The sequence below is a fragment of the Emydura macquarii genome, unplaced genomic scaffold (genome assembly GCF_026122565.2).
Source record: "Emydura macquarii macquarii isolate MOO-44397 ecotype Brisbane River unplaced genomic scaffold, CSIRO-AGI_Emac_v2 contig_2924, whole genome shotgun sequence".
NCBI lineage: Eukaryota > Metazoa > Chordata > Testudines > Chelidae > Emydura > Emydura macquarii.
Genome location: NW_027133061.1, coordinates 5,062,941 through 5,079,198, shown reverse-complemented (window position 1 = coordinate 5,079,198; position 16,258 = coordinate 5,062,941). Strand labels below are relative to the sequence as shown.

Below are 16,258 nucleotides of genomic sequence, written 5' to 3'. Positions count from 1 at the left end.
TGCATGGTCATCGGAACCGTGCAGGCAACAGGCCAACTGCCTCTCCCAGCACTCGGCGATCCACTGCCTGGCAATTGCATGCATTGTTTCTCCACCTGCATTTCTGCTTGCCCCATAACCCGTCCCCTCCTCCCTCCAGCCCCTTCTCCCCCCGTCCCAGGAGCTGGCCCAGCTTCACAGAAGGGCTGGGCGCAGTAAGCCCTGCGTCCCCTCCCCGCTGCAGCGACAGGCACCACACTTGGCGCTCTCTGCACGTGGCCGGGAAATGCTGCCTTTCCCGTGGTCATGCCACGCTGCGTCTTCCCAGCTGTAAGTCAGGGAGCGAGCAGCATCAAAGCCCTACTGCCGCTTCTCCGAAGGGGAACCTCCCTCCCGCTCCAGTGGCAGAGGCCTGTTGCTCTGGGGGCAAAGATCCAGAGTTCTTGTCCCGGCCCCCCAGGGGGTAAGTGGTCTGGGGGCTGGTGCACATTACAACAACCCTGGCACTAGTGCCTCTGCAACGTGGCACCTGCGTGTGACTCCTTGCTACCTACTGCTGCCTAGTGACGGGAAGGCCCAGCCCTTCCAGAGGACACAGGCACCTAACTCCCTTTGTGGAGCTGGGCTGCAGCGTGTGCTGGACTCAGAGTTCCCAGGCCCCGGCCAGGCAGTGCCGCAGGAGTCTGGGGCGGCTGGGCAGGGAGTAGCACGGTGCCCGGGCCCAGGAGGGCAAAACAAAACTAAAAGAGCCCGAAACAGGCTCCACCAGCTCCTTTGGCGTGTCAGCGAAATGCACAGCAATTATCCCTGTGCTCCGGAGTGCTCGTAACACCACAGCTCCGGTGCCCGCAGGCCTGCAATAAAGTTAATTGGCCAAACGACTGCTGCAGCCTGCTGGCTTCGCTGCCTCAGTGCTGGTTGCCCAGCCCACAGAGGGGGTGGTTGGGCCAGGTCCCCTCCCCAGCCCCCTCTCACCCCATGGCCTAGAAACCTCTGCAAGGGCAGGAAATGAAAGGCACCGTAGCCAACCACGGGAGCAGAGGGACGGAGGCGGAAGGGAGGAGACCAGGCTGGGGTCTAGACTCTGCAGAGGCTGGGGACCACGCTGCTGACGTCAGCTGGGCTCTGCTCCCTAGAGGGACCACTGGGGATGTGCGGGAACCCACCTGTTTTAGAGAGCAGATCCCCCGGCGGTGGCCACGCCCCCATTTTGACTCACACGCCCGTTGCACAAGCGCCTGTGTTTTGCTGGCACACAGAGCCCGCCGTGGGAAGAGAGGCAGCCTGCCAACGCACAGCGGGCAAAGCTGCTGAGCCCGGCACAAACCCCGAGAAAGCAGGAGACACCTGCAACCCCATGATTGCAACCCCATGCCCTTCACCCCACCCCTCCACAGCCCCTCCACCCCCGACGCCCTTCACACTCACCCACAATCCTTACCCTCAAATGCCCTTCGCACCCCCACCCCTTCCGCTGCCCTTTGCGCCCATCACCTCTCTCAGCCCCACCCCCGATGCCCTTCACACTCCCCAGTGCCCTTCACACCCCCTCTGCCCCAGCTTGCCAGGAAGAGCGGAAGGTCAGATGCCCAGCGCAGGACGTGGGCATCAGTGGGCAGCCAGGAGGGAGCAGGGCCTTGTTTGCTAAGGGACAGAGACAACTGCTCTGGGTTCCCTCGGGCTGCTGGCCAATCTCGCCGTGCTGCAGTGACTGGCACCCTGTCAAACAGACGGACAGACGGATGGGTGACTGGGAGCCAGGACTCCTGGGTTCTTTCCACTGTCCTAGCAAAGATTCACCAAGCGACCCTGGGCAAGTCATTTTCCCCACTCCGTGACTCAGTTTCCCCACCTGGGGGTAACGAGACGAACCCAGCTGGCGGGTGGGTGCGAGGACGGATTCACTGATGTTTTGGCCGGGGTTACAGACCCGCAAGGCGGCTCCTTCCTCGTTCGCCCCCCAGGCTCAGTGCACAAAACCCAGAAGTGAGCACCCCCGAACCCCTGCAGTGAGAGTGGGGGAGCATTTTCGGGGCCCCTCCTGCTTTTCGCAACCCAGCCGTCCCATCCCTGCCTTGCGAGTCCCGCCCCGCTCATTATCCTGTGAAGCTAACTGCACCGGCAGCCTGAACTAGCGAAACACACCCGCCCAACCAGAAAAACAGCCACCGCTCGCTCCTACCGCCAGCCTGCTCCTCCCCAGCCCCGTGCCTGGCGTCCGTGTGGACGCAGGCAAAACGCAACCCAAAGCCGCTGGTCCGACCCAACCTCCCCGCTCTGCAGGGCCCAGGAGTCGTTCCCGTCTGATGGCTGGTCATTGGCCTATGTGAGCCCAGTCGGCGTCGCACCTGACTCAGCCCGGCCACGGGCTGCCCCTTTCCGACAGGTTCAGCGGAGAGGCCAGGCACTGGTTGAACACTCAGGAAGGCAGGACTTCCCCGGCCCTTCCAGCTTGTGGCAAGTGGGGGACAGGATGGAAAGCAGGCGTTTGCATAGCCCCTATGCTGTTATCCCAGAGGCTAGCGAGGAGGGAGAACTGCAGGAGTCTCCAGCCAACGCGGTCTCTGTCCAACCAACGGCCCCGATGAGGGACTCCAACAGCCTGCAATGAATGACTGTACCCATCCGCGCTAGAACGGGTCGAGATGTTTATGAGAGGATGGCTTCCCATTGGAAAACGGGCTCTCGTCAGAACCAACCCGTTTCCACTGGGACGAAACATTCAACAGGAGAGTTTCAAAACGATTCACACTGGAAATGGAGGCTCTGCTTTCGCCTTTCTCGCTCCATTTCATTTCATTTCGAGTGCCACCAGCCATTCGTTTGAGCTACAGATAATCACAGAGGTGGTTGATGCTGCGGCTGTGCTAATCAGATGGCAGGGGCGCCACATGTCCCCCCTTTTGCCCCCTTTCTGTTTTCCCCCAGATCAGTCGGGTTCTGCGTGCTGGTGCCTGGGAAATTCTGGAATTGATCAGATACAGCGTTGAAAAGTCATCGCTGTGTGGCAGACGGGCGAGGTAATATCTGTTACGGGACCAACTTCTGCTGGTGAAAGAGACAAGCGTTCAAGCTGTACAAAGACGAGCTCTGTGTAACTCCAAAGCATCTCTCTCTCACCAACAGAAGCTGGCTCAATAAAAGCTGTCACCTCACCCGCCTCGTCTCTCTGATATCCTGCGACAGCTACACCGCAGACAACATGTCGCAGACAGACAGACAAGCCAAGGACGTGCAAGTCCTTCACAAGCTCACCCGGTTAGTTCAGTAGGGTTTCGAGATCACTGAATTGTTTCATGTCAATGTTTCTGAACCGGAATAAATTTGTTCCGTCAAGTATTTTGCGATTTGGACTTTTCATCACGATTTGGGGTAAAAAACCAATTCTGGACCGTTGGACAGAAATTCTGTTTGCCCACCCGCTCTGATCTGCCCAGAGCCCAGGCTCAGTGCCCTGGCACCATGGACCTTCGCAAGGGGGAACTGAGCCATTGATCCCAGCTGGCAGGTTTGGTGGTTATCTGAAGTTCTGCGCGAACTTTTGGGTCAATTCTTCTCCGTTACGGGTGGGGCCTCACCCCATGTGCCAGGAACAGACCCTTCCTCTGAGAGCACAGCACTGGTCTCATCGGAGCACGGCTACTCTGTGAGCTGGGGAGCAGACTGGTGGTCAGCGTGAACGTTGCTCTGACGCACCGTGGAGAATGACAATTTTCAAAATTCAGGCCACTTTGGTCAAGACGCGAGACTAGTTCTTATTATTACTGGGGTTACGGTAGCATCTAAAGGCTCAGTCGAGATCAGGGGCCCCGCTGTCTCATGTGCTGCACAGCCCCTGAGCAAGATCAGGGGCCCTAGCCGTCGTGCCGGGCGCTGCACAGACAGACAGTGAGAGACAGCTGCAGGCCCATTGAGTTCACAGTCAGTCCCAAAGTCAGACTAAACATTGCCAAACTCTGCAGTGACTGGCCCCGGGGCTGTATGACATAGTCCGGGCCCTGACAAGCTCACAGGTTGGGTAGACGAAACACACCCAGGGTGACGAGCAGGAGGGATCATCTTATCGCTCTATCTTACAGAGGGGGAAACTGAGGCGCAGAGGTGGGACTTGAACCCAGATTAGCTGAGGCTTCCTCTCCCCCCAGAGCTTTAATCACAAGCCCATCCCCCTTCTCTTCCCTGCTTGGGCAGCTCTCCCACAGGCAGGTGTCAGTGCCGGACTCAGCGTGCCGCAGTGGGAGCCGCTGGGAACCCCGGCACACCATGCTCAGACCCTGGGGACGGGGAACGCAGAGCGCGGTGTGCAGAGCCAGACCCCAGAGAAGCACCGCTAAGAAATCAGTGCAAGTAGGGCAGCTTCCCGGGACACCCAGCTCTGTGTCCCCGGGGGCAGCGGACAAAGGCTGAGACCTTCTGGCTTGCGGGAAAACTCCCCGATTCACCTTGCTCTGGAGCTGGAAGCTCTGTGAAGGCCGGTGCCCGCTGGCATGCAGTGCTGCCATGCAGGAGGGTCTAGTTTTGGAGGCTAAGGGGCTAGGCTTGGTCTCATGCCCTCGCCTGGCAGAGTCAGTGCCCTGCTACGCTGGAGACTCAGTCCTACCCCTGGTCTCCTTCCTGCTCGTCCCTCCCCATGGTACCAGCTGCTGCTTCCACCAGGCCAGCAATTGCCAGACCCGCTCCCCCTCCCACGGCTTCCCTGCATTCAGACCTGCCCCGGGAAGTCAGCAGCCTGCAGCTCTCCCACTGAAGTGGACAGGAGATTTCCGTTGCGGCGGACCAGGCCGGTGTGTGGTTGGGGACGATCCCCCATCCTCGGGCTTTTGCTGGAGAAATTCGCCTGTTCCCGTAAGCCCATGGGCAAGGGGGAAGTGAAGGAATGATGGCCCCGCTCCTTCCCCCCCCGACTTCCCAGATCCTGCTCAGGACATGCTGAACTGCCCGACAGGTGCAGAGCACGCAGGCTCAGCAGTCTGTCACCCAGCACTTGGACACTGTCCTGGCAGGGCCACCTTGGGAGAGGCAACGTCCAGCTAATCGCCGCATCTTAGCACAATGCAACGGGAAAAGCCATGGCTACTTGGCCTGGTCTGCTCTTGTCTGCGCCGTCATGGGGCTGGGGAGTCAGCGGGCCGGCAGTTTTATTGGCAACATGCGGTGACAAACAGCCAGCTCCCAATGGCCGGGGGCTGAGAGTTTTGGGCTCCCGCCCACTCCTGGCCGCACAGGTCCAGTGAGGCTGGGTTTGTGCAAAGACTCCAGTCCCGAGGCATCACATTTCCTCCTGCCCTGCAGGGTGAATGCCACTGAATCACACCGGCTTCCTGGGTCCCGGGGAACCGCTGGAGGTTTCAGGCCCTGGGTCTCCATAGCTAGCCATTCAGGAGTGCCTCAGGCTCTGCCCCAGCAGTGGGATCCCCGCCGGCTGGGTTGGGTGCAGGGTCCGTGCTAGGGCATCCAAAAGCAGGCCAGAGCCTCCCGCAGTGGGGTAACAACCCAGCATTGCTGCGCAGCCACGGAGCTTTTCCCACTGGACCACCCGTTACACGCGGCCAGGGAAATGGGACTAAGGTCCCAAAGCCCCCACCCATACCTAGAACCCCTCCATCAGAGTGGGTGAGCCCTGGGAGGGAGCCTGTGCCCTTCAGCCACTCTCCTGCATTCACCAGGGTCCAGGGGAGTTTTGCCGTTGATCTCAATGGAGCCAGGATTTCACCTAAGTTTTCAAGGCCAGAAGGGCCCATGCTGACATCTAGCTTGAGCGCTTGCATATCCCAGGCCACAGACCCTCCCCCAGGGATTCCCGCAGCCCGCCCATCGCCCCCGTGTGAGCCCAAGCGGCTCTGTCAGGCAACGAAGCCCCGTCTGGATTTAAGGATCCCAGATGGCAGAGGCAGCATCATTCCCCTGGCGCCTTCCCACCCGGCAGACCGCATGCACCTTCAGTGAACCTGAATCTCTCTAGCCCATTGACTTCCTCCATCCCCTAGAGAGGGAGGGACGAGCCAGGCTGGGTAGAGGAGCTGAGGAGAGCGGGGCTGCACAGTGCTGGATGGACCGCACAAAGCCATCGGTTTACGCCAGCAGAAGAGGAAGCCTGAGCCAAGAATCTCACAGCAGCGACCTCCCTGGCAGCGCTTCATGGATTCCAAGGCCAGGAGGGCTCATTGGGACCATCTTGTCTGACCTCCTGGTTAACCCCGAGAGAAGAGAAACCTCCAGTCGTAACAAAGGGGACGCTAGATGCAGAGGAACGGAGACAGAGCCACCCCAACCAGCAGGAAGAAGCTGAGCATCCTTGTAACACAAACCAGGCAGAATTATCCTCTCCATATGACATCAGCGCCCTGCGCAGACACAGTGAGAGAGGATCCCTACCCCGACGAGCTCACAGTGGAATCAGACAAAGGGCGAGAGGGGAAACTGAGGCACTGAGTCGGGAAGGCACTTGTCCAAGGTCTATGGCAGAGCCAGGTGTCTTAAATGACAATACAGCCCCCTTGCACTACACCACTGCCTCTTGGCAGCATAATATAACAAACTCCCCCTGCTCTTGAGTCCCCCGTGGAGCTGCAACTCCCGCCACCATCAGGATTTGAACCAGGACTTTCAGCAAAAAGACCAACCACTGGAGACAAAGGAGCAACTCCAACATACAGCAGTAGTAGGTTGTTATCTGCCAGTGAAGTAGCCCCTGTGGGGGGAGAGCAACGCTCATTGCTGGCACATATCAGTCAGGGGAGCTAACGGGTAAGCGCTGCCTTGTTACAAACAGGGGACGATCTGGCCTCAGAGCGATTCCCAGCGCCGGAGGGCGTTGCTGTGTGACAGATGCGTCCACCCCACCACAGATGCTCCTGCACTCCCCCCCCCCCCCACTGGCACTTCCTGGCTAATCAGCTGGCTCAGTGGGTGTGGACATGCTCCCCCCCCCCCCCCCCACACACACACAGCCTGCGCCCGCCCGCCCGCACGCACGCACACACACACGCTATCCCAGCTGGCTGCTGACTCCTTTAGCTCTTGTGACTGGGGCTCAGGCTTCTGGGGCCTGATCCAACTCCCAGCAGAGTCAATGGAGCGATTCCCCTGGAGGCTGCAGAGAGTCCTCAGGGCTGAAGGGCCCGCGTGCCAGGCCACTTGTACAGCCCCATGCACACACGCCCCCCACTTCTCCCCCCCAGCACAGGCTGGTTACAGCAAGATCCTCACCGAGCACGGAGCATTAAGCAGCTCGCAGCCCTCTGGCTGCCGAGGGCTGATTACGGAGCATGGCTTTGGGAGGAGACGCCTGGCTTCCCCTATAGCAGGTATTGCGTGTGCTTAGCGCAAGGATGTGCCCGGACACATACAATGGGCAGAGAAACCAAGAGAAAGGGAATCAGGGAGGAGAAGACACTGAGTTCTGTAGCCACCTCCACGCCCGAGAGTCACAAACACTGGGAGAGAACATGGGGAGGTGTTAGGGAATCATGGAGCTGGAAGGAGGAGGAGGGAGATTATCACCTGGGCATCTCCCTCAACCCCAGCTTCCCTCAGCAGCTGCCAGGATCTCAGGGGAGAGCTGATCTGCTACGTTCGGATCCAGAGCCCGACCGGTTCCTGGGAGCCAGGGTTCGGAACCAAAACAGGAAGCTGGATCTGGATTGTAAAGCATTGCCTGTGCCGGAGGAGCCCATGGCTGGCCCGGTCTGGGCTCCAGAACCAGCCTCCCCCCTCACAGTCCCGCAAAGTTAGCCAGTCACAAATTCTGCCCCAAATCTAGGTTGGTTTTAACCCCACCACACACACACCTGAAATGCTCCCGCGAGGCTAGGCATTGTACACAGCCAGTGGGAACAAGTGGCTCCAGTGAGCCCCTGTCTCCCTCAGGCTCAAGTTTTGTGGTGCAGGAGAACCAGGAAGTGCAACTGACTAGAAAAGCCTCTGTTTTCCTTGCCCTAGCTGGCTAAAAAGGGCAAAAAGAAAACAGTGAAGAGGGCCCATGATTCATCAGGTTCAGCTTTAATTGGCTCAGGAGCAGAGACCGGGGGAAGACGGGGAAATAATCATCAAATCCTGGAAATGTAGGGCTGGACGGGAGCTGGAGAGGCCATCTGGTCCATCCCCTGCACGGAGGCAGGATCAAGTGTACTTATAACAGCCGGGTCCAAACCTAAACTCAGGATCCGAACCACCTGAAGCTTTGAATCCAGATCTGATTCAAAGCTGAAGACGGCACAGGGCAGGGTCCTGGAACAGCTGCGGACCCAGGGCCCGTGTCTTACTGCGGCTACTTCCCTTGTATCATCAGCCACCAGTGCAAGGTCTGCACCGGCCAACACCCGCCCCAGCGTTCAGAGATCCCAAAGGGCTCACCCCAGGAAGCGTCACAGTCACCATTTCAAAGATGGGGAAACTGAGGCAAGGAGGTGGGGCATGACTTGCCCGACGGCCCCCAGATCTAAATGGGCCCATCTCTAAATGAAACCCAGCAATGTCTCTTGACATTGTCTGCGTCCCTTTGAAGCGCAGAATCTCCCGTCACGTGGCTGGAAACCAGCTCTGACTGTGCAGTGATGAAATGGACAGGCTTCTCCTTGCGGGACATGAATGTGCAGGCAGAGCTTGCTCATAACTCCGGCCTCCCAGTAAAAGGCAGCGATAGAAGGAAGGAGTGGCGAAACTGATGAGGAAACACCTGTTCCTCCCCAAGAAGTGAAGGAATGAAAGCGCTCAGTGATTGTTTCCAGCACACCCTCCTGCCTCCCACCCATCTGGGGTGAACAGCTCCCAGGTTACCGCAGTGGGGTCAAAAACAGCTCTGCCAGATAAATCCTGCCAACGTTTTTCAGCTGACAAAGAGAGGAAACCGGAAGACTTCGCCCATAATTAATAAAGGATCATCGTCAGTATTATGGCTACTTACAGTCACACCCAGAGACCTCAGTCAGGCTGCTAATATGTATTGATCAGAGTGGATTTATGGAAGCAGTGATTTAAAAAGGTGGGTGTCAATTAAACATGCAAATGAGCTCTTCCACATTCCAGGGCAGGGGGCTGGGAGCCCCAGAGAGATGCAGATCGATCGTTGACGCTGGAGGCTTTGGGGTGGCAGCGCAACAGCCCACGTCCAGGGCACGGGGGTCGTTATTACCCCTGCTCACTTTGCCCCCAGTAGGGTTGGGAGTTGATTCGAGCTGCAGAGAAACGCTCAAGCCCTGCTGGGCCCGGTGCCCAAATGCCGGAGACGCACGGGGCTGACACCCTGTTTAATAAGAGCCTGGTCACTGGGGACACACCCCGCCAACCTGCCGCCAAAGAGTCAGTCACCAGCCGTCGGGCTGGCCCTGGAGACAGGCAGCAACTGTGTCCCGTTCACATCGCAGCTCCCACTCAGGCACGCAAGATGGGCAGGGCCTGAAACCTGCCAGGATCTGCCCCGAGCACAAGCAGCTGGGCCTGGTGCCCTGTCCCAGGCATTCCCTGCGCTCCCCTCCCCGCCAGCTTGCTCTGCCCCTTCCCTGCCCGTGCCCAATGCAACAGCCGCTCTCATTGACCCTTCTCTGCCGTCACAGATCCTGGGGCGCCCGTTTCGGTGCACCCATTCTCAGCAGACTGAGCTAAGCCAGACTCAAGCTGCCCGGCCTGCCCTGTGCCACGCGCTGTCTCTCGTCCAGAGCAGACCAGTGAAAAGCCGGCATCGCAGGCTACTCAACGGGCCTTGGCCACTTGCAAGACACCGCCGTGACCGACAACACAGGCCCAGGTGAAGGAGGTCTGGGCCCATTCGCGGCCAGATCCTCAGCCGACGTAAAGCGGAGTTGCCCTCCTGACTTCAGCAGAGTTATGGGGACTGACACCAGCTGAGCTTTTCTGGCCCATTTCCTATGCCAAGAACAGAGACATCGGGGCGTCTCCCCCACGCTGGCGCTCAGCCTTTCCCACCTGCACCACGGCGGGGCTCAGAGGCCCCCAGCGGATCGGGGCCCCGTTGTGCCGGGTGATGTGCCGACACAGACACAGAGGACCCGCTCACCTGCCCGGCCCTGCCCAGCCCGGCTTGTTATGATCCTGCCGTGCTCTGAGTCACGGCTGGTTTCTGAGCCACCACCGAAGAGCTAAAGCCTGAGTCAGCAGCTCAGCTGACAGGGGGCAGGGCTGGGAAGGGGCAGCATTTGTCAAGTGCCGGGGAGGGGGCAGGGTGGGTGCCAAGCACAGACAGGACCCTGCTCGCAGCACAAGGGGCAGCAAACCCCTGCTAGGGTGGGCCTGGGGGAGTCCCATCTCGGGGGGGTCACACACGCACACACCCATGGGAAGGCAGCACCAAGGACTACACCTCTAAAGCGCTCTCTGCAAGGAGACAAGGTTCTTATCCCTTGGAAACCCCTTTAGCCAAGGGCCCCTGCAGCCTCCCCCACCCCATCCAGCCACCTGTGATCTCCACCCAGGTGCAGCCAACAGCCCAGCAGGGCGCTCCCTCCGCCTGGGGTGCACCCCCAGTTCTAGGGGTGCAGAGCTGGTCGGGGGCGGGGGACCAGGACCAGCTCAGAAGCGTGACCCCCCTGATGCTTTGATGCTGGGGGGAGGGACAGCAGTGCCCGGTGCTCACTTTGTGGGGGCTGCAATAGGGTGGGGGAGGGGGAGAAGCCCGTGTAGGGGGGAGCTGGGCGGGGGGGGGGCGTCCCGGGCCGGGGGGGGGGGCGTCCCTCCGTCCAGGAGGATGTTTGAAAACTCCTGACAACCCACGGGCACAACAATATCACTCCGCAAAAGCATGGGGGGGGGCCCCGATCCTGCCCGGGTTCCTCCCCCCTGCCCCCTCTCCACCTCACCGCGCTCGGGGAAGCGCAGCGGGCACAGGCCGGTCTCCGGGGCAGGCCGAGCAGCGGGCTCAGGACGCGGGGCCAGGGGCGCGGGCGACTCACCGGAGGCTGCGAGCAGCAGGAGGAGAAGCGGGGCTTTCCAAGCCGCCGGGGCCGGGGCGCAGGAGCGGCTCATGACGCTGCTCTCACGGCACCGGTGGGACACTCACAGCGGCCCCCGAAGAGCCCCCCCGGGCCGGGACCTTCCTCCCTGGGCGAGCCGCGCGGCCCTTCGCATTCAGCCCCCTGCAGCCGGGAGCGCGGTCGGGATCCCCCGGGGGGCCGGGGCAGGAGCGCTCAGGGCCCGCTGGCTCGGGGACTCATGCGCCCGGCCTCTGGTGCGCTCCCAGGCTCCCCAACCTGCTCGCCCAGCATCGCCGGGGCGGCGGGGGAGGAACCTGCCTGGCAGGTCGGAACAGGTGTTTCTGCGAGGGGCGCGGCCTCGGGACGGGGAAACCTGCCCACGCCTCCCTGCTCCGCCGGCCAGACGCGGGAGGCTCCGGATCAGGGCTCGATCCTGCCGCCTGGGGGCGGGGCTAGTAGGATCGGGGCCCTAGGATCCGGGACCCGAGTCTGCAGGACCCCCCACGAGCTGGGCTGCCCTGGACACCCGCCCCGGGGAGGAGGGGCGAGTCCGCTGGGGCAGGCAGTACGGAGCGCGGTCCCGGAACAGCTGCGGATCCAGGGCCCGTGTCTTATTGCGGCCGCTTCCCTCGTCTCATCAGCCACCTGTGCACGGTCTGCACCGGCCAACGCCCGCCCCAGCGTTCAGAGATCGCAAAGGGCTTGCCCCAGGAAGTGTCACAGTCACCATTTCAAAGACGGGGAAACTGAGGCACGGGAGGCGGGGGCATGACTTGTCCTACGGCCCCAAGCAGCAAAGCCAGGAATATGGCCTAGGACTCCTGGGTCTCGACCCACTAGGCCGGACTGCCTCCCAGGAGTAGCTTCCCCCCGGCCGTCTCCCATGTGAGCTAGGGAGGGGGATTTGCCCCCCCCCCCCCCGGGGTACACTAGACACAGGCTGGGCTAAGTGATAAGCCCCAGGTCACCGGCATCCAGGTCCGGTGGGGAGATAATGTGGCAAAACCAGCAGTTATTGGCCCCACGGCCCCGACTGCACAGATCAGTGCAAAGTCGGCAGCTCCTGCAATATTTTGTGTGTGTGTGGTTTTTTTCTTCAGACCTCAGCTCCAGGAGTCCTGTGATGACCGGGGAATGTCTGCGTCACTTAAATAAAAAAGGCAGGTCCCTGGCCCTCCTGGTTCTAGAGAAAAACTTGAAAACACGACTCCCCAGCAGCTGAAACACCAGAAAGCAAATGTTGGGGTTCTTTTCATGAAATTTATTCACTCGAAAATCTCATGATGTTGAATCCAATCTCAGGCTTTTGGGGATGCTTGGTGATTCGGAGTCAGGTGAGGTGATCATAACGGTCCCTTCTGGCCTTAGAATCTAGCAATCTATGAAAATCCTTGAATTACAGCCACATGGCTCTGACTCTCCTCTTGGCTTCCCTGGTGTAAATCAGGAATAATTTCGCTGGAGCAAATGGAGCATGTGTGAAGAGAATCCAGCACTGATTTCTCCTCCCCGTTTCCTTTAATGGAGAGCAGCAATTTCATGGCCCAACAGGTCCAGTATCAACTGGATCAGGGACACGGCAGCTCCCAGGGAGAAAGACATTAACCCCAGTCCCTGTGTGTGACCCACACTCAGCAGGGACGTGTTTAGTCTCCTCCAGAATCACAAACCTCACCTGCGACAACTGAACTGAGCGGATCCCAAGCAGAGCTGAAGGAAAATGCCTCCTTGAAACAAGAAAGGCAAAAGGCTCCATCTCCAGAGACAGATCCTGTTGCACAAAACATGCCTGGTGTGATGCAGTGGGGATTTCTCTGTAATATTTTTAATGAACCCTATGTGTGCCTCAGTTTCCCCTGTATTTTGCATGGCTACTCAGTGGGGGGAAGGACTCAGGGCTTTTCTACACTATAAAATTAAGTCGATCTAACTTACGTCGGCACACGGCCGCTGCAGTTATTACATCACTTGTGCGTGTCTAGACTTTGTTCCTTGTGTTGGCAGTGCGTGTCTTCATCGGGAACGCTTGCATTGATTGCACGGTGTGGGGTGTTGTGGGAAGGCTCCTGAAAGCCAATAAACGTTGACATACGCAATGCGGTGTCTGCACTGATGCTGCGTCGGCCGGACTGTCTGGACCGTAACTCTGCCCGACTTGTGGAGGTGGAGTTCTTAGACCGTGTTTACACGACAGAGTTTTCGCCACAAAAGTCAGCTGTCGTCGACAAAGCGGTGGAGGCAGCCACACTCCGGTGCTTCTTCCGCCGACAAAACTCTCCTGCTTTGCCGACAAAATAAAACCACCACGACAAGCGGTGTAACTTGCGTTGACAAAACTCTGTAATGCAGACAAGGCCTAAGTCGGTGTAGCTGGGCAGTGACAACCCCAGGTCATTGGCACCCAACAACCAACACCCCAGAGGGAGATGGACTTTCCTGGTGAGCACAGTCCTCAGCTGGGGAACAAAGGAATGGGAAGATGTGAGGAGGGGGGATAAGAGTTGGTGGTGGAGGGGGTGGGGGGACTCCCGCCTTGGAACTGACAAAGGAGGTCAGACCAAGAGAGACAGACAGAGCCTGAACATGGGGTTCACTGCAGCATGGCTGGGCTCTGGGCTGCCCAGGCTGGTCTGTGCTTCAACCTTTCTCTCTCTGTGCTAACCTGAGGACTTCCACGGCTGGCTTCCAGGGGACTAATACGGCATCCTGCAAATGCTGGGTGAGGTGCCTGAATCCCTGCGGGCGGACACGACTCTCCCAGGGGGTCTCTCTCAGTTGGGCTCGCTGAGCAGAGCGCACGGTGTGATGCAGGAGGGCTGGAGCCCAAGTTTCAGCCAAGGCGGTGGAGAGGTCACGTGGCTTACCCTGGAAGAAGCGTGAGACCCCCTGAGGGGGTCTGGCACACTAAAGGGTTCCTCTGTGGCTTTTCCAAACCAATCCTGTGGTTCCGGGGCACCCGGCCTGCTGCATTCCACATCAGTATCAGCGCCTGGCTTCCTGCTGCAGCTCCCGGGCCCTGCTAACCCTGCTGGCCAAGGAAAACAGTACCTGCAGATTAGGCGGATATTTGGCACAACTATCTGGAAAGGTGTTTATTTCACGGCCAAGCTGGAAGATCCGTAACCTGCATCTCCACTTTCACACGGCGAGCGTGAGCCAAGGTCAACAGCACTCGCAGCGGCAACAGGCATGGCTGGAGAGCAGGCGAGTTGTGGAATACAGACGCACACAAGATAAAACCGCCCCCCCCAGCAGGGGCCCAGCACACAGCCTCCGTGGAACCCAGAGGATGTGTTAGTCTTCATCCTCTCCCTGCCCGAGAATCCAATAGGATGGCTCCAAAAACCTAAAGGACGGGTCTGAGCCCCTGGTAAATTCTGCAGGCTCTAGGAGTAACTTGTATAACCCCTTGTCCATGTCAGTAGCGCTGTTGTAGCAGGTGTCACCAGGTGGCGCTGTAACACAACCTCCCAAGTGTTTGTTCTTAGTGTGTGAGCAAGTTTGCACACTTGGGGAGACATGCTGTGATGGGGTTAATTTATGAGTGATTCAAGGGTTTGGTGCGAGCAGCGGGAGTGGTTGAAGTCAATTATTGAGGCAGAGTCGCTCCCTGGGAACCCGGAGTTAGCGCTGGGCTGAGATTCCTGGGAGATGCCGTATGCACTGTTTGTAACCATCCCTGCTCCAGAACGGGTGCATTTGTGTAAACACGCTAAGTTGCACTCTGAACTCCACGTCACTCATTTCTCCTCCACTGACAAGGCTGAACTGCAAGACCCTGGACATCTGCTGCTACCCAGCATACAATGGTGTGTCGGAGCAGCACATGGGTGACGACAGATTGGGCTCTATGCATGGCTCCCGCGATGCAGCCCGTCCCCCACTGATTGATCTGATCCAGCTCCGCCAGCCTGAATCTCACTTGTCATTTCCTGCCTATGTTTCTAGCCTCCCTTTGTATCATTTCTCTCAGCTCCCACTTTCGTCTGACCTCGTGAGTTCCATTAACGCGCTGTTTGCCCCTTTCCCCCGTCCATTGACAGGACTCATTATAATGATGGTTTCTATTACACCAGAGATCAGGGCCCCATTGCGCCAGGAGATGCACAGACTCTGACCTCTGCTCAGGTGTAAATGTTAACGGTGAGAATAATTAACCACTGGGACAATTTACCAAGGGCTGTGGTGGATTCTCCATCATTGGCTATTTCTGAATCAAGCTGGGATGTTTTTCTAGGAATTCTCTGGCCTGTGTTACCCAGGAGATCCAGCCCATGATCACAGTGATTCCTGCCAGCCTTGGAATCTAGGAACATATGAATTTTTCGGTTGGACATGGTCACAGGTGTGGTACACTGTAATGGGCTCACATTTTTGTTGTTCAGCAAGACAGTTTTGGTTGTTGGGTTCTGGGTTCTGTTGGGGGCCTGTGGTAAACAGGGGGATCACACTACATGATGTAGCGGTCCCTTCTGTCTTCAATGCTATGATTCTATGACAGAGATCATGGTCCGACTGGGCCGGTGCTTCACAGACCCCAACCAAGATCAGGGCCCCATGGTGCCAGGAGCTGAACAAAACGAATGAGCATATTTAGTTCTACAGCACTTCTCAGCCAAAGACCTCAACCCAGGGCCTGAGGCTGGTCCCTGTGCAGCCCTGGATCCCTCTCCTCAGACACAACAATACAGCCCAGTTTGCCATTTCCGGCCCATCAGCCAATCGGGGACTGTGCATCAGCACCGGGGACTAAAGACTTGTCTACATGAGACAGACGCAGAGGATTCAAGGTGTGATTTGTGAGTTAAACTGGTGCAGAGCCCTGCCAGAGGCGCCCGTTTCCATTTAAAGAGGGTCATTTCGGTTTAGTTATTTCCTAACTGAGTTAGGAATTGACCTCGGCTAAACCATAAGATGTCGCTGTTAACCGAAAGAAGAGCGTCCATACGAGGCCTTGCGCTAGTTTAACTCAAAATCGGTTTTAAAACAGCCTTGAATTAAACCACTGCAATTCCCCATGTAGACCCGGCCGTGAATTTTGTGAATGAGGTTTGGTGAGCCGGAGATCTGATTTGAAAGTGGGAGCGAGATTTCATTTGACTGGAGACGGCTCAGTCACCCAGAGGCTGGGAGAAGGTAGATTAGATCGACTGTATCAACTTGGATTAGGAGAGAGGAGATTAGAGCGGAGGAGATTAGATAAGAGAGGCTGAATGCATGCCATGCTTACTAAACTCCGGACGTGTTACATCTGTCCTCCACGTGCTGGGTAATCCTAGCCCAGACCTCATCAGGGTTATCGGACGGGTGTTTTCATTGCTTGTCTGGGTGGGAACAGGCTGGGTCTTTAA

At 58.3% G+C, this 16,258-nt stretch overlaps 1 protein-coding gene across 1 annotated transcript in view; it reads right to left on the bottom strand.

The window, feature by feature from the left end:
* Window positions 1-11,474, bottom strand: part of NECTIN4 (nectin cell adhesion molecule 4) — a 36,446-nt gene extending 24,972 nt beyond the window's left edge. Inside the window, exon 1 of the mRNA XM_067569445.1 lies at window positions 10,887-11,474. Coding sequence (XP_067425546.1) covers window positions 10,887-10,959 — 73 coding nt within the window. The 5' untranslated portion in view covers window positions 10,960-11,474. The remainder of the gene's footprint in view (window positions 1-10,886) is intronic.
* Between the last annotated feature and the right edge of the window lie 4,784 nt (window positions 11,475-16,258).